We start from the raw sequence: 19,200 nt of genomic DNA on the forward strand, positions 1-19,200 counted from the left end.
TCTATGACCAAGTCAAGGTTTCATACCACAAAGGGGGACATTTGGTGACAGAGTGAGTGACACCTTCTCGTCTTTCCCTCACAGACCCACTACGGGGACGGAGAATACATCATCCGCCAGGGGGCTCGAGGTGACACCTTCTTCATCATCAGCAAGGGGAAGGTGAGGACACACTGTCACGAACAGACACAGATGTTCAATAATAAAGTTACTGTCAATGACATCAAAGTGGAAGGATGAGGACGAGCCCATCAGGGGTGGTTAGAATAGACTAGAGGTTACTCCAATGTCAAAAAGAAATGCTCTCTTTGCAGAATGCTGTATTTATGATAGTAGTTATATATGCAAGACTCCCTCTTGTTATTCAGTTATTTCTTTGTAAGATTTCATCCCACTTCCACCTCCCAGGTCGTATACATAATTAAGCCAAGGTCTTATTACAGTGCAAGCAATAACGCAGTTATCATGGGAATAAATTCCATCATTCCTTGATGAGCTACTCTCTTGCACTTCAAATTAACATTTCAGGAAAAAAAAAGATCAGAATAATTGTGCAATACTGCGACTCCCTGCCTTTCAATCCTACTTAAGCCACACTAGTCTGTCAGAAAACAGACCTAAACGTATACTTAGGAAATCACTCTCTGATTCCCCCTGCTCTAAGCCCTGGGCTCCTCTAGCAGCGTGAACTAATAATGACTGTTATTAAATACTGTTTTCTTCACTGACAGGTGAACGTCACCAGGGAGGACTCCCCCAATGACAACCCAGTGTACCTGCGCCACCTGGGCAAAGGAGACTGGTTTGGAGAGAAGGCCCTGCAGGGGTGAGTTAGTCAGCCTCACACGAGTGTCTCGACAAAGGGCCCATCCTATGCTGTTACTGTGAAAGCATAAAGCTACAACCCCCTGGGTCATAAGCACTGTCTAAGGCCTTCTGTAACTGTAGCCCTTTGCACTACAGATCTATTGCAACAAACCTACCAATCCTTTGCAAAAGATGAACCAGAGCTAAATAAAGAATAACAAACACCAGCAGAAGTAGAGTAATGTGGACACAGTCTCGTCTCTTTCCAATAAGAGGCCTGTGTGGTGTGATAGAAGTGTGGGAAATTGTAATTTCCAGTGTTTTGGTTTTAATGTTGGCTTCACCAGATCAAATTAGCATCACCCAATTATGACCAATTAGGTTTCTGTCGTTTTCTAGTATTCTTTCGGTAAAAATCGAGACCTGCTACTCTCCTTCAAATGCTCAGATTTCACTGGGTGTGATTGAAGGGGTTATGTGTCTGTCACCACGCTTATTTTATACTCCAATAGGATGCGTGCTCTGGGTAGTAAAACCCAAATAATGTCAAATAATGCAGTTGTAGAGAGCAAAGTGATAATGAGATGGAATGGAACAGCGGTCTCTATTGGCCAACTCGCTATCATCACCTGCTGTGAACACACACACACACACACACACACACACACACACACACACACACACACACACACACACACACACACACACACACACACTCTATTGGCCAACTCGCTATGTGTGTGTTCACAGCACACACACACACACACCCACATACACACACACACACACACACACACACACACACACACACACACACACACACACACACACACACACACACACACACACACACACACACTTAGCTAACACACACGTCAAGAGCAGAGCTGTGTCAGAACAGTCAGCAGCCTATCTCAGAGCTCTCTCATCACTCTCAGCAAACTGGAAGTTATTTCCATATGTTCCACCTCCTCAAGAGTAGAAAGATTGCGCTTTATACTGTTGACCTGGTAGAACTGTTACAGCTGAATTACTCGTACTTGTACTATGGACGGGAGAATTCATCTGAAGATTTTCAAGAGGCGTGTATTGCTAAACTATTAAAATAAATGGGAGAATATTCTTACATTTTTACATATATTACAGGATTTTTTGTATAATTTCAGCCACTAGTTGAAATTAGTGATCACAACCCAAAAATGGGTGCCTGTATTACCTGATTGTTAATACAGGGTTACACCGCCCCGCTTCCATGAGCAAAAGCTTATTTTGCAAAAGTGTGTTTGGCCTTAAACTGGACTGTGTGGTCTCGTGAGATAAGAAATCAATTAACATTATATCAGGAACCATACAGTTAAACAGTTAACTTAAGCCAAAATTTGATTAGTGACAAAAATCCTGTAGCATGTGTTTAAGATGAATAAGAATAGGGTAACACTTTACATTAAGGTCACATTTGTAAAGGCTTTATAAATGATTTATAATCGCTTATAACCCATTTATTATTCAGTTATAAACCATTTGCAAACAGTTTTAATTCATTTGTTTAGATTGTTCGATATTCACTTGGTGCTTGCCAAATAGGGAGCGTGAAATCAGGAGCCAGTTATTAATGTTTTATAAATGCACTTATAAATGCTTTAAAAACCCTGATGTGAAATCATGCAAAAAAACGGCAGTCTGACAGTAGAAAGGTTCGCGGCTAATTATAGTAGCTACAGTGATATAAGTTATAAGTTGCATAATTGTTTCCCACTCTTGCTCCACTAATGCACCGGCAATTCACTATTCACATTTCTACATGAATGGTTTCACTCCTAACAATATCTCATTGAGCTCTTTGGTAAACCTAACAATGGCTCTTTCTATTGTACAACAGCTTAATTGAGTCTCACCACACCACACTACTGCTGTATAATACTCCTGTATAAGCTTGCACAGCTGTGGAACAATGTGGTGCTGGGCTTTGGCCTTTGGGGGGTATTGACCGCTGCACCTACTGTAGCAGTCTAGGAAACACAATCAGTCACTGGAGCCCCAGGTTTCTCCGAACCTGTCAGGGGTTTTGTGAGGATGGGATATTGCAGGGATTATGCCGTGTAAACGGGGTTAGAGGGGGTCTACCACACACCGAAGGAGCCATATTGATTCCTGGAATGTCGGGTGCCCAGTGGTGAGTGCGGTGTTGGGGTGTGATTGAGGAAACAAGGGCTAAAGATTATGAAGCTGTCTTTATTACAGCAGGTGAATGGTGAGGATCAGGACGGTTCACCTCTTGGCTTTTCAATCACTTCAAGGCAATGGAAAAGGTGCCAACTCCCGTAGGAAGGATTAGCTTGTTACCTTTATCAGAGATCTTTATTGTTATTTTGTCATTTAATCAATACTGTCATTTGATGAGATTGTGTCTAATATCTCATACATATGCAGTGTAGCATGGTGTGCATAATAATACATTCTACTTGAACATTCAAGTATGCAGGTTGAGTACGGGTGAAACATATTTACATATAAAAACTGTTGGTTGTGATATCACTTGAGGTTTTGTTATTTTCCGCACAGGAACGTATATGTCACTTAGTAATGGTATCATTTCCTAATCACAATAGTCCTGTCATCCTTTGGTGTGTGGAGACAGTTGATTGGCTTATAGCTGGAGCAGAGTTAATAATACACCTAAATCACCCAGGATGTCAGGAGTCTTCGGGCAATGTTGATTGGCTGACTGCAGGCTGTGTAGAAAATGAGACAGAACAGTGACCTGTTCAGATTATAGAGATGTAGATAGTGACAGGATCTGTCTATAAGAGATTAAAATAACACACACCTTGAGGCTTGTGAGAGAGATTGTGAGAGACTTCTGGTGTTTCCTCAAACAATTATACTGCATGGTGTCACCTCAAGGTGCCTGGTAATGATCTCTTGATTGAGATTCTGGGGGAGCAGGAAGTGGAAAGTGGGGACGGCAACTCTCCACCTCCCTAAAGTTTTCCAGTCACGATGCTCCTCCTGTTCAACACTTCTGAAAGTCTAGATGTTTACAAGTGTGCAATTGATTCAACAACATCAAAGGCATACAAAATTTAACAAAAAAGTAAGACTGACAAGAAATAACGATGTCATATTGTTACAGTGTAAACAAAATACAGTTTCATATTCAACTTATTACACACTATAGAAGGGTAACTGTTAAATGTTTGATTTGTTTTTATATTTTGTATAATTTGTTAATTGAAATATTCTTAATTATATGATAGTAAATGTCTTGTATCTCCTTGGGGTTTCTTTGACTGTGTTAATAATGTCAACACTTTTTTCTATTTTCTGCCGACAAAAACACAGACATCACAGACATTGTGATATTCCGTTGCTTCTTTGATGTGTACCAGACAGCAGCTGAGAAGAGCTGGATATAACTAGAAAGGGAGGTTTCAGCAGAAAGTTAATGTGTTTGTTCAGCTGGTTAAAAGTATAATGGTAGTGGAAGTGAGATAATTCGATGAGATGTCTTCAAGTAAGATCAATAAGCTTTTGGTGCCATTCCAATGTTGAGTTGTACAATATAAACAGTATCAAAATAATGCATTCTTTCTTAATTCATTTGAGTTTCGGAAAATGATGAAGTTGGTTTGGTGTTCCTAGCTTCGACAGAGTGAAGCCTACCATGTACTAGAAGCGTCAAACGTCAGCGTCAGACTGTTTTCACAGACGCTACCATTGTTTTCAGCTGGTCTATTGCACACCAGAAGCATCAACATGTGCATCCCAGCTTCAGCTCAGCGGAAATCCAACTCAATATGAATATCCACTTGGGTAGCGTCTATTTTCAATCATTAAAATTAAATCACTTAAATCCCTCCCAAAAAACCTGCTCCAGACAGGGATTGAACCCTGCACCTCACATCTCTATCATGCTACGTGGACTACATTACAAATGGAGGAAAAGTGTATTTGATGATATATATTAGCTTGAATTCAGCTAATATGCATTTGTATCGAGCTAGATTTATGGATCGTAAATTAGATGTAATGTACCTAATATGTGTTTGTATCGAGCTAGCTTTATGGATTGTTAATGATTATGAATAATGATTAAGTCAAGTTTCCCCATTGACCCTCACGACAAATAGCTTACCGTTGCCCCCTTTTGACGTTCGCTGTTGTTGTTTTAATAACGTTTTCATGGGTTTGGGGTGTCATTATTAAAATAGTTAGCAGTCATCACCATCAATCACCTGCATCATAGTGAAAAGACAGTTGTACCTCACACATTGGAAAACACATTGGAAACCCCATTGGAAACTGCACTTCCGTACCCGTAGAAGAAAATAGAATAATAAAATGAAGTATGATGAATAGGACAGTTGTCTACAGTTGTCTACATAAGGCTACATGATGTACATGTCTAAAAGGTGCTGCAGGGGTGCTGCATCTCTAAATGTGTTCATCTGAATCTCTCTCTCTCTCTCTCTCTCTCTCTCTCTCTCTCTCTCTCTCTTTGATCTCATTTAACTTGATTTCATTCCTTTGTCTCGATTAGCACACCGTCTTCTCTGTGACCTTGTTTAGCAAATCAGTCAGGTCCTTCTGTTCGTGTACCCCAAGACAATGGCATGAATCTTAAGCACTACTGTATTTGCATGCTAGCTTGTTAGCATGCTACTTGGGGAGGAGGGGTGTGTGTCTGTGTGTGTGTGTGTGTGTGTGTGTGTGTGTGTGTGTGTGTGGAGGGGGGGTGGTACTTAAGATTTGACTACAGACAGGAGCCGGAAAAAATAAAAGGGTTTAGCCGCTTTGATGTGGAGGGGGTTGGAGGTGTTTGGTGTGTAGCTAAGTGAACTTTCATATCTCCTTTAAACAAAACACCTTGTACAGCCTAATTATGGCTAATTATTGGCAATTAGAGAGATGTCAGGCCACAGAATAATTTCCACACAATTAGAGACTTTCTACCTCCCTCTCTCTCTCTCTCTCTCTCTCTCTTTGTCTCTTTCTCTTTCCCCCATCTCTAAATGTACCCCCCCCTCTCTCTCTTACTCTCTCCCTCACTTTGTCTCTCTCCAACTCTACATAGGTATCCACCTCCCATCTTGCTTTTTCTCTGCCCACCTCTTTCCCTAACTCTCTACCTACGTATCTAGGTATGTATCCTAGCCACATGGACATGCATACATGCTCAATCTTAAAAAGAGGGTTTACACCAAGCTGCAGTCACATATGAGTCTTCCCAGTGCTAAGCTGAAGACAGATGAACAGTAAGCTGAGTGAATGTCTGATATAGGGACTCGTCACAGTCAGAGTGGTCTGACCACTCTTGCTTCACAAAGTCTCGATCTCCCCCCCCCAAGCAAACTCCCCTAAGTTGTTGTTGAGTTTCTTGGCTGGGTCGTGACAAACTGAGTCAGTCAGTGCCCAGGGCATTCCATTTCCCCCTAGTCTTTGTTCCCTGTCGACACTTTCGGTGAGATTGACAAGCCTAACTTTTCCCTTAAGGCTGCTTTCACACTCGTTGCGACTGACGGTTGTTAATGTTTGTGCCTGATTCATTCTGGCAATAGCGTTCCCTTTGCTCACTCTCTCTGTCTTTGCCACCTTGCTCTCTCTCTCTCTCTCTCTCTCTTGCTCTCATTAAATCCCTCTTAGTCTCTCATGCTCATTTTCTCCCTCTCATTCTCTTTCTCTCTCTGAATTATGTACAGTAGCGGTTTCATGTGGCCGCATATGTTCCCTTAGTGTCAACGCTGTGAGCCATGACTACTTCTCTTTCTCTCCCCCATATGATATGTGCTAATTGGTTAAAAAAAAAAGGCATCCTTGAAAGCTGCTTACTCACTGGGAGATATCTGGTATCTGGTAACCCTACTGTACTTCAGAGGTTTCTCTAGCTGTCATAATATATGCTAATTGCTTTTGCTAGCTCAACTGTGAGATATGCTGTTCCTACTTGTACTGTAGTAGACATCGGTGTGAAATGGACACCGCCAGTCTTCACAACCGAGGGTGTTTGGGATAACAACAGGGTTGTTGCCTCTCTACAGTAGGGGGACAAACCCACAGCTGTTCTTCTATCTCTGTCGATTACGGTAAGAGGCTCATATGTTAGGTTGGGTTTTCACCTCTCCTTCTCCCCCCTGTCCCTGGACTCTCTGTCTGACATCAGATAGCTCTGTCAAATTAGATTACTCCTAGAGCCCCATCCCCCCCCCCCCCCCCCCCCTCTACACACACACACACACCTGGTCCCTCTGGCATGATACGCAGAGATTGGCTGTTCGTTCCAAGTAGCTTATTAGACGTGAGATTGCATACCTTGGTAACCTAGGAGACACACACATACAGACACACTTTATGACCCTGTCATATTAATGCATACCCAGTAATGCCTCCTGCTTACATCACCAGGGTGCACTCATGTCAATTAGAGAAATGGAGAAGATGGAGAAGTGTTCTCTTATTTATAGTTGTGACATAATTAAATCATCTGGGTATCGGCCATTGGTTTGTTGGTCCTGCGTGGCTCAGTTGTTCGTGGTAATGCTGAGGTCGTGGATTTGATTCAATCTGAGGCCATTCTTTTTTTTTCATATAGCATATATTAAATTAAACAGGAAATGGTCTTCCACTATTCTAAAAGCTGCTAGCAAGAACCCAAAAGTGTCCTTCAGCATTCAAGCATTTGAAGAATCCTTTTGGATTCCATGTAGAACCCTTTTGGATTCCAAGTACAACTCTTTCCACAGAGAGTTCTCCATGGAACCCAAAAGGGGTTCTACATGGAACCCAAAAGGGTCTTTCAAAGGGTACTCCCACAGGGACACCCGGGGAACCCTTTTGGAACCATTTTGTGCAGTGCAATAGTGTGAAGTAGCTCTTCTTCCTTCGTGTCCTCTGTTTTGATAGACAGAGAGTCACAGACATCACTCACCTAAACGTCTCATGCTGCGTTGCGCAGCTGCCAGGGTGACCTTTCACAGCCAACAGAGTGGATTGGAGAAGAACTCACTCTCTCTGTCCAAGAGACAAGACCCCAGGACTGTCCTAGTGCGGGACTATAGCGTGTGTGTGCGTGCGTGAGTGTGTTAGTGTGTGTGTGTGTGTGTGTGGAACCCTATCGGAAGTGGATTGCGGGTCGTCATGAATACCAGAGAGTCAGACACAGACTGGAGCGATCGGGAAGATACGTCGTCAGAAGACAGTGGAGGGGATTCTGACGCTTTAGACAACTATCGAGAGTAGGCTTGTGACCGTTTTATGTCTATGCTTGATTTGTTCCTGTGTTGTGGGAAATGGCTGTGTGTTGAGGCGCAGAACAAAATGAATGTCACACACGTATTGTCGTGTTTTGTATGACAAGTGATTTGTGAATGGTACGTGTTCATGTGTTCAACACAGCACAGACATTTGCCAACTGTATTTCACAACATGGTACAAACGTTTACTCACTGCACTGTACTGTATTTCCAAAAGTCCAAATTGAATTAATTCTTTAAACATGTGGGGGTATTTATCATTGAAAAGGACAAAGGATTACATGAGTGACTGACCCATTAATGAAACATGAGGCTGCCAGAAGAGTGGAGAAGCGTTTAACTGATGTCTTGTCACTTTGTCTCCCCACAGAGAGGACATCAGAACGGCCAATGTCATCGCTGCCGAAGCTGTCACCTGCCTGGTCATTGACAGAGAGTGAGTACTGTCTTTTGGCTCTAAACTCGATTCGATTCTCAGCTTTTTTTATTGAATGGTATTTGTGTACATATTCGTATCACCATTTACAAATCAAAACACTTTTTATACATAAAACACCACCCTTAATAGTCTATGAAAGCAATGGAAAAGGCTGTCTGCTTTGAGTGACACCCGGCGTAATGAAACAGTGGTTGGACAGGATGGAGTGTTGTGCCCGGCATGGTATCTAGATAGAATGAATCCTCTCATCATCCCCATAGACCCAGTTAGCACCGCATGGCTCTAGGTCTCTGTCTCTACGTCGCTCAGAGGCACCAGGGCTAAAAAAGGCAATCCCTTGAAGCGAGCGCTGTGCAGAGCTGAAGACAAACACTGCAAGGAACATTTGCTCCACGGGAAATCAACTATTCATTTCTATCTCAGAGGCCCATCTGAAAGGTTTATGGCGGTAGTCGTTACAGAGGGGTTTGTTTTGCCCCCCCCCCGTCGCGATGCTGCTGTCACGCAACATAATTATGTGATCAGTGGTGGGATTCCTGGTAGCAAACATATGCTCGGAGCCTCGGACACAGACATAAACACTCAGGGATGCGCTGAGACAGGAACAGTGCAAAGGAGTACACACAAAACTCACACACACACGCACGCACGCACATACACACACACGCACACGCACACACACGCACACGCACACGTACACAAACGTACACGCACTCACTAACACACACACACACATACACACACATACGCTCACACACACACGCACGCACACACACACACACACACACACACACACACACACACACACACAAACACACACCCTGGCTGAACTGTATAGCCTAGTTTCAGGGCTCCATGCACTGCCAGTACAAGCTTTTACCACTGGATTATTTTAGCTGAGGGATTTGACCTGGTTGCTAATAGCTGGGCTGTACAGCCCATCTTAACTCTCGTGCTTTAGCTCAATCAATCATGTTTATACGGCAAGTCAACCTTATCCAGTTCAGTACGAGCAACCAGCTTATATATGGGGTTTTATAGGCGAGGGACACTAAGAATAAAACATTATGTGGGTCACCAGTATTTTCATTACAAAGCAGTTCACACTTCAGATGTCGTTTCATTGGCAACCATCGGTCATATCGTGAGGGGGATACTTGAATCTTAAGTAATAAAATGATAATGAATTCCGTCAGTCCAAAAGTATGTAGTTCAAAATGAGTTCATGACTTCATTAGTGTGACAATAGGTCTATCCATAAAAAAATGAAAAGTTCGCTTTTTTCGAACGTGAAATTAGCAATACCTTTAGTAGCAGGCTAACAGATCCCTGTAACATTTTTTGTTGATCTGACACCTGAACCGAACACTGGCGGTAGCCGTGAGCAGACTCGTTAATGTTATATATAACTGCTGATGTCTAAATCCATCTGTAGTCATTATGGCTATGGCAAGCATGGCTCAGGACCAATTAGCAGTCAAAGAAGAAAGCTTAACGAGGCTACATTTTGACACATTGTGAAACACTTACCCTCACTGAATTAATATGTGACCATAAATATAGTTTGGATTTCCCTTTTACTGGTCGAAGCTTGAATGAGAAGGTCAAAGAGAAGGAAGGGAAGTGGGAAGGTTGAAGGGAGGGAAAGAGGACAGGAGGAGGGAGGGAGGGTGGGAGGGAGGGAGGAAGGGGAGGAAGGGGAGGAGGGGGGGAGTCCACAGAGAGTGAGTATAGTCTGTTCTGGAACATGAGGCCACGCTCAGCGCCCGGGGGTTTAGACAGACGCTTTTCAGCACTGTTGTCTGTTGGGAAAAGCCCAGCATTGTACTGGCTCTACAGACTGGCAGGCAGGCAGGCAGGCAGGCAGGCAGGCAGGCAGGCAGGCAGGCAGGCAGGCAGGCAGGCAGGCCTCAGATGTGTCACATTTAAATGGCCGCCTCAACCTGCCCCCTCTCTCTCCGAGAGGCAGTGTGGTAATCAGACCCCTCTTAGCCTTCTGGTGCTGTTAGCAGAGTTAGAGGTAGAGTGAAGCAGATGGCCAAATACAGCACAGAAGGATGATAAAAAAATGTTTTAAAAAAATACCAATAAAAAACTAAAAGGGAGAAATGTGTTTTGATTATGTTTCGTTGTCATGGTTCTTCCATTTCTTCTCGTGTTTGTCAGTCCCTCTCACAAACAGCCTCCTACCATTTGGAGGGTTCTTTAACGGTTTGAAGTTTGATTCTTTTGATTTAATTTCGTTCCTGTATTTTTTTTTCTTCATTTTAACAGTGATGAGTCATTATCAGGCACCTTCAATAGTAAACAATGATATCAGAGTTTACAGTTTCTGTGCAAACTCAAAGAAACAATACTAGATTAGATTACTTAGCTTGTCAGGTAAATGAATCGTAGGCAGTCTGGTTTCTTTGTTTGCATGATCAGAACTAAAGAGCTAAGTCCTCCATCCATCATATTTAATATGTGTCAGTAGAAACTAATGGATATTTTGGGCAAGTGTGGGCTTGCAGATGTTATATTCGTGCCATTTGGATTTGTATCTGAAACAACAACATAAAATCTCTTTGCTTTTTGACCTGCTCAATTGTATTAAAGTGGCTCCTCCATAAAACCAGGACAGGTCTGCTTTCCTCCTATGCATTTAATTATGGTGAGAGGTTTAAGCTTTTATCCAAATGAATCTCTCTTTTACAGGTAGTGTCATTATGACCATCTCTACTTTTTAGTGTCCTCTGTAGTCGTACCAGGTAGGCAAAGACAGGTAGATACCTAACCCTCTAGTGTGTAGAGCCCTCGTAGTAGTACTGATACTAACATAGGTAGTCTCCTAACCATCTAGTGTGTAGGGGGTTATGTAGTAGTACTGACAATAACATAGGTAGTCTCCTAACCCTCTAGTGTGTAGAGCCCTCTGTAGTTTCATAACCATCTATTCTGTTGTATTGACTACTTGATAGTAATCATAGGTAGTATCCTAAACATCTCAGTCTGCAGAGCCGACCCCTTAGCAGTGGATATCTCATTATCTGGGGCGAAGACTTTTCCAAAACAGTATCTTGTACGTAGCAGTAGGCAACTGTTTTTGATCAAAACTGACCCAAATGTAGTTAGTGTGATCAATAATACCTTTGAAACTAAATAAGACACTGCAACGCTGTTGCATAACAGATTAAGGCACAGTGGACCAGATACCGTCTAGACAGCACAGTGATATTTAACATTTAAATGTCTCCCAGTCTGTAAGATGATAATATTGACTCACTCTGCTTTCGGCACTGTTACTCTAGACAGATCTCAAACAGAATTTAGTAGGGGTTTGCTGCCCTCCTGTGTCCTATGATGTATCACTAATACTAGAGTATTAGCAATTGTGATATGGGTGTTAATGGGCAAATGATTGATGGTAAAACTGTCTTCTCTCTCAGCTCATTTAAGCACCTGATTGGAGGCCTGGAAGATGTTTCGAACAAAGGCTATGAAGATGCGGACGCCAAAGCCAGGTGAGTGGAACTCTTTACTTGGTCATCTGCTTCACACACACACACGCACACGCACACACACGTGCACGTGCACGCGCACCCACACACGCATGCACGCACCCACACACACGGAACACACACCTCATTAACCAAAAACACCTGGCTATTGCATAATCAGGTTATCCAGTTTTAATTCAACCTTTTTTTTTTTTATTGTTCTGGGTGTTTTCTGCTTGATGAAGTTCTAATCTTGACGATGTATGAATTAATTAGTGTCCCTCTATCTGCATGTTTGACCGCTCCTCTGAACCCTCTCGTGGCTATAATTATCTTTGCTGGACTGACTTTCGGGAAAGAGAAACGTTATCTAACCAAATGGGTTTAGTTACATAGGCATCCTACCCTGGTGATGCAGTCTCGGCTGCAATTATCGAGCTCTTGGGTTTACGGTCAAATGCTCTCCCGATTGGTCGGTGAATATGAATAATCTTTCTGATCATATAGAATATGAAAATAAAACATTGAAGAATAGATGACGGGTCAAACATAAGACATACATTTATTCCCAATGATTACTTCTAACAGTTATGGACATGATCGAACGAACTCAACACAAGTGGTCACACGACAAACACAAATTAACATTACGTTATATCTGACTCCAAAATATAGTTCATGACTAATAATGATTAATAATGCTTTGCTCATCCCTGTGTGACAAACAATCGATCATATCGGATCGTTGATTCCATTAAGAATACCCAAAATGCTATTTTACGCTCAGGCCAATATCTGAAGCTGATGACTCACTCGCTTGTAAACAGTAGATATTAAATGGGAGAATCTGGTCACGATTATGTCGTTCTGTATCAACAGAACCTTTATCAAGCTCACAACATCACATTAATGCACATAGGAATAATGAGAATAGAGTATCAACAAAATAACCAATTTAACAGTTTCAACATATAAGTTTTAACCATACGTTAACGTGCGTCAAGGACAACACAGGAGAATGGTGCCCGTGACGGGCCTAACCCAAAACTCAAAGAATATTCCTCTCCTTAAATATCATTCCCAACAAAGGACAAGGTGTGAGACACATTACAATCGCAAAGGAATTGACAAATGTTGACTTCCTCACGATGTCCGCCAGGCTCATTCAACTGTAAATAGTTATACACATTGAAATCAAGGCTGGCACCACCAAAATCCATCTACAATCATCGTGATTCAGTTTTAGTGGTTTTGTCTTCAGCTTTGCATGTTTGATCAGAAGAAACTTAGGGGTTCGTATTTCACAGACCTTAAGGCATATTTACTATAGAGGCACTAAATACCTTGTCTCTGGAGAGTAAGTAGGCAAATGTCACATGCTGTTCTAGAAATCCGATCCTTGCACCAGGACATGGACACCAGAACTTATTGAACATGATATCATCAACTTCATGTACTGTAATTTTCCTATTTACATTTACAGTAGCTGTTGTTGGGGATCATTTTTGACCATTTCCAACCAGATCAGATGTTGCATTGGACTAGAATAAGACACATTATTAAAGTGTTTACAGTTTTTAGATACTGTAAACGGTGTCATTTGTATTAAAGGTCAAACATTTGGTGAAGTGCCCCTTTAAGAGGTCTGTGGATGTTTTGAATGTTGTACATGTGTGTACAGTGCATGTCTCAGGCATCAGCTAGTCTTACTGTCTAGTGTTGAGTGTTAACATGAGTGCTAAGTCTCAATTACAGTACCGATCAGTGCATATGGGCACAGAATGCATTGGATGTATGAGCGAATGTTCCCTCGAGCTAAGTATACATATGGTCACAGAATGCATTGAATGTATAAGTGAATGTTCCCCGGAGCCTGGGCCCCATCTGTGCCTAGTGATGTGTCCATGTTTTGTATAGGGTTCATGAATATTCCTCATTTCACATAGGCAGAAGGCTGTTCTACTGTCTAGTGTCCTTTTAATGGCCTGGTTCCCAAAGGCCCCCCTGTCCTCTAGCTGTACAGTATGCGCAGTGATGCCTTCCATCTCCAGGGGGAGATGTGTCTTCCCAATCCCCCTTGTGTATGTGTGTGTGTGTGTGTGTGTGTGTGTGTGTGTGTGTGTGTGTGTGTGTGTGTGTGTGTGTGTGTGTGTGTGTGTGTGTGTGTGTGCGCGTGCATGTGTGTGTGTGTGTGTACGCTCCCGTGCCCGTGTGTGTGCATGTGTGTGCATGTGTGTGCGTGCGTGTGTCTCCAATGACCATAGCATATGTCATTAGGCTATCAACACTGTGAGCCCTAGTGTATTGCGACATCACATACCTTATGCCACTGCCATCCAGTCTTTACCACAGAGACCGGAATGCAGGTGATGTCATCATGTGAAAATGATGCAAGTGTGCCCTCTAGCGGCCATTAAGCATTGTTACAAGATCTGCTGCGTAATGTGGAGGACTGTTCACGCAAGAATAAATCCTTTTTGATATAGCCATATGTGCCGTGACTGTTCTGTGAATCATCCATTTATGTCAACAGGATATATCTTTTTATTTATTTATTTTATCTCTAGAGTCCCCTATACCGCTTGGAAATCCACAATATGAACTGAAATACTAACAATTTTCCATAGTAACTATCCCTGGACCAGTCACTAGGAATGAAATGTCCACATGCCACCCCTCCAGATCGTTTTATAGTTTCAACATCACTGATAACTGTTGTCATGGTATCATAACAATAGTAGCTGTCAAGGTAATACTGCAATTCACTGCAGATAGAGACAGCGCTCTCAGTCCGTCAGTGCAAGTAATGAGAAGAACACATCATTAAAGGTCAGGGTTTAGTTAATGACGTACTACTCATCTTATCTCTCCACAGACTTTTTAGGTACTGTTTAGCAAACTCTAACCTGACCAGCCTCTGTAGTTCAGCTGGTTACAGATTCTGTGGATGGTAATCTCTGACACATTCACGCCTACCTCCTGGAGTGAGTTTTTATTTATATATATATATATATATACTTTTATTGATCCCCTAGGGGAAATTATGTTTTTGCACCCCCCCCCCTCAAGACAGCACAGCACACTCTTAGGAAGAACTGAGCTCTGGACTCTATTGCACAGGGTCAGCCCCCAACAGGCACCCCTGGAGCAGTTAGGGGCTAAGTGGCTCACTCAAGGTGGTAGGATACCTTAGATACGATGCCAGCAACCCTCCAGTCACCAGCTCACGTCTGGCCCCGTCCCAAGGTGGGGATCGAACCGGTGACCTTCCAATTGCGGGCCGGCCTCTCTAACCTCTAGGTTTCTGATCTGCGGGACAGTTGTCTGTAGTTTTTTCTTAATTATGGTGAGCAGTGTTCAGTCATCTACTGTAGAAGTCTGCCTTGGCCTACCAGCCCATTTGCAAAGTGCTTTTTATTTTATTTTGAATGATGTTCCAAACTGTTGATTTTGGGATACGCATACAAACATTTCTAAATGGTGAAACCATCAAGTAAAAGCTGATAATGGTCGGCTGATAATGGTGATACCATCAAGTAAAAGCTGATAATCTGTACTTTTACCTCATAGTGATTGTTTGATTTCAAATCCAAACCTTTGGAGTATAGAGCCAAAAGGAGAACAAATGCTTCACAGTCCCATTACTTACACAGGCCACTGTATACAACAACATTCCCAGTAAGGTGTGTGTTATAACACCGCAACATGGCAGATACTATTTGACCATTTGTGTCCATAGGGTCCAGTGATATTCACAAGTTACTCAGATATCTTATATTATTAAGATGTGCTTATTAGTATTTGCACATTTGATGAAAAAAAGCTCCACTGCTGGTTCCTGATTTATGAGGAGAACACAACATTGTCTACAAATCCAAAATAAAACCTTATCTAAAGGAAACACACACAGTAGAGGAAATCATTCATTTACTTTTCAAAGGTCTACTGCTTTTGATTTATATACAGTGCCCTGTGTAAGTGATGGGACAGTGAAGCATTTTTTTCTTCTTTTGGCTCTACACTCCAAAAGTTTAGATTATTATTATTACACTATATTAACAATTCCTACGTTAAAGTAGAGATTCTCAGCTTTTGACTGACCAAGTCAATCTCCAGGCTTCCTTGGCCTACCAATCCCTTTTGTGATTTCTGAGTTCACCAGTGCCTTCTTTCCTTTTAATGATGTTCCAAACTGTTTGGTAGGTTTAAGGTTTTGGCTATGTTTCTGATCGATTTTCCTGATATTTCAGCCTCGTAACGGCTTTCCCGACTTTCATTGAAGTCTCTTTGGTCATCATGTTGACAGACACCAATAGCAGACTCCAAAGCAAACACAAAGCCTAGAATCAATACGAGACATTGAGAGCTCAGTTATGTCTGGACAAATGATGTGATGACCTAATGAACCAGAAACACCTGTCAAGCCAAGTGTCCCTTCACTGAAACAGGGGGACTATGCATACAAAAGTTTTGTAATTTCTGAATTTCAGAAACAATGCTTCACTGTTCCATTACATACGCAGGCCACTGTATTTGCTGTGCAGTCCTTGGTCTTATATCCTAACTGCTGTGTTGTGGTAGTACTCAGAAGGACTTAGAAACCGAATCTTAAGTACATCCTCAGCAAACTGATATATTTTTGTGGGAATCCCTCTCCAGGGCCAGCATTCGCCTCCCTTCTCTCTCCCTTTCTCTCACTCTCTTTCTCTGTCAGCTCTCTATTTGTCACTGCGGGCTACTCTATACAGACTGCAGACTAAACTACCATGAGGACATGCTGTGCCTGTTGCTTGACTGTACAAGGTCTCGGACGAGTGTACCATGTCTTAGACATTCTTCCTCTGACACCAGAGGTGAGGGGTGGACATTGCTGGGCAGTATTACCCTGCCAGCGAAAGTCCATTTGGGTGCAAGCTTCTGATCCAGAATATTCTGATTCTAGTCATCCAGACTGTGCACCTGATTCTATTAATCAACTCCTTGAAGAAGACAACGATAGATAGAATAGTGTCTGCTTAGTTAGAGCAACTGCTTATGCAAACACCTGTCCATGCAGGATGCTGACCTGGAAGGATTTTATAAGACCATGCAACCCTTAGGTTTAGGCTGGTACCTCCTGCCCACCCCACATGCCCACACTTTGCCCCAGGGGCTGTACTGTGCCCAAGCCGGGGGTCTCCTTTCTGCCTACTGCGGTGGAACAGGGCCTATGTTTGTAAACCTAAGAGTGTGCATGGCTCACGGAGCTAGCGGAGCTCACGGACAGCTGTTTCAGTCAGACGCCCTAAACACATGTTGTTTTTCTGCGAACGGTAGGGGTATAAACAGCATCTATATGTGGCAACAGGGAAACCTGGCAAGCCGATTGCCCTGACCTTGCTATGCCCACGTGTGTGATTGTTTCGAAACTTGGCTGGTCACCAGTCCACTCACTCCTCAAGGACACCTAGCTCTCAAACTCTTTTTCAGTCTCTTTGAGAGATAGCTCTCCCTGTCTCTTGGTTTTGCTGAGCTATTACAGTGTCTCTGCCTTCTTAATACTTTGTTCTTTATCAAGCTTGTTATTTCATCAATTTATCTTCAAAAGCGTGAGGTTAAAAGATGTCCTGAAAATAATGATTTTAATCATAGTCTTTTGACTCCTTGAAGCTGCAGTGTTATTGGTAAGGGAAAGGGGAGTTTTTTTCTGTTGACTGCAGAAATACTATCTTGTAAGACACTTATGTAAGACATTTATTTATAGATCTGGCGTGGCCTCCTATTCAGTGTCTCTTTGACAGCTTAAGAATAGTGCCGGTGCATTGACAAGGTCAATTATGTGCTGAGACAAGGACAGGAAACCATATGATTGTAAACGCTTAGAGTCCCTTCACATCCCAATGTGGGCGTCAATGTAGTATCTAGTCTATCTGTTGAGAGTAGTGGTGTGTCGTTTTTCATTAAGAAGCCCAATATTCATAGACCTTATTATTATTCTGTTTGGAGAAGTCTAATCACAGCTAGACTTAATATTCATAATGCGTTATTTCTTCCAAAATTGGTCTTTTAGGATTAACGTTATACAGTGTGATTAACATTAATGAAATGTATGTTTATCAGTGGATAAGAATTGACTGTTTATTTCAAAAGACAAGATTAAAACATTACTTGAAGATCCCTCTTGTTGTGATATAGGCACATGATGTACGACAGGAGTTAAGTGAGGCGAGGCCAGATTTTACATGCCTTGTGACAGGCAGGGAACAAAGCAGGGATTGGCGGCAAGTCAACACAATAGTAAAGCATTTATCTTTGGCTCAGAGACCTCGTGTTTGGGTCTAAGAATGGAGCAGGTGCCTCCCAAGTAGAAGGCCATGCCATTTACTCAATCACAACACAACTGACAAACATGGAGCTTCACTACTAAGGCTCAAATTGAATCAGTCGCAGATAATGGGAAACTGCAGCACAGGTTCACTGTTCAGAATGTTAACTATCTTGTGTTATTGGAGGTGTTTGGAGGTGTGTGCTGTGTTAAAGGTGATTCACCCCACAAGCTGTTCCAAGCAGTGCCTAAGATTATACAAAATACTGGAAATCATTGGTTCAGTAGAAAGATATGGCTATGGCGCTCTCATAAATACAAATTCAGCACTATTATGCGACCATTGTTCGAGTCAAATCGTTTAAGAATTTCAGAGGGTGACAACATCAAAGGATGAGCTATTGAATAAGTGCATTCTTAAAATACAAGACGCGAGGTAGCCTCACTGAATGGAATACAATGTGACAAGGATAACACCGACTTGAACTGACCAAGGAATTGCATTGTCTCTCCCTCGGGTCAAGGGGACGTAATGGGGTCAAACCAGCTGCTTTGTCCGTTAACACCTGGCAGGCCACTTCTATCTGGTTGATTTTCGATCAATTCGGCCTCTCGCCGTGTGTGTATTGTGCAGCAGGTGGAGGTCAACCCCCTCTGTGGATGAGTCTTAGTGGTGTATTGACCCCTGAGGTGAACGGCCTCATCCAGCCCCCAGGTTGGGACTTAGCGGCTATTTTGACAGCTGCCACAGGGGCAGCGGTGGAGGTATGGCGAGTGGTCGTGTGGAGATGGTGGAATGCGGCTACTGTGTCATGAACACACTTCTCAACAGCAGCTCGCTGGGGTATTCTGAGGGGCCAGGGGTGGTGGACACAAATGGACCGTTATAAGCGTGTTTCACAACAAGACAGTGCTCGAATG

General features: G+C 42.6%; 1 protein-coding gene across 1 annotated transcript in view; it reads left to right on the forward strand.

Moving 5' to 3' along the window:
* prkg1 (protein kinase cGMP-dependent 1) overlaps positions 1-19,200 on the forward strand; it is a gene marked incomplete at its 5' end in the record, with an annotated part of 91,787 nt that overhangs the window by 62,652 nt on the left and 9,935 nt on the right. Inside the window, 4 exons of the mRNA XM_083687496.1 lie at positions 85-162; positions 732-826; positions 8,428-8,493; positions 11,925-11,999. Coding sequence (XP_083543622.1) covers positions 85-162; positions 732-826; positions 8,428-8,493; positions 11,925-11,999 — 314 coding nt within the window. The remainder of the gene's footprint in view (positions 1-84; positions 163-731; positions 827-8,427; positions 8,494-11,924; positions 12,000-19,200) is intronic.

The sequence above is a fragment of the Argentina silus genome (genome assembly GCF_951799395.1).
Source record: "Argentina silus genome assembly, chromosome: 16".
In the NCBI taxonomy this organism is placed as follows: Eukaryota; Metazoa; Chordata; class Actinopteri; order Argentiniformes; family Argentinidae; genus Argentina; species Argentina silus.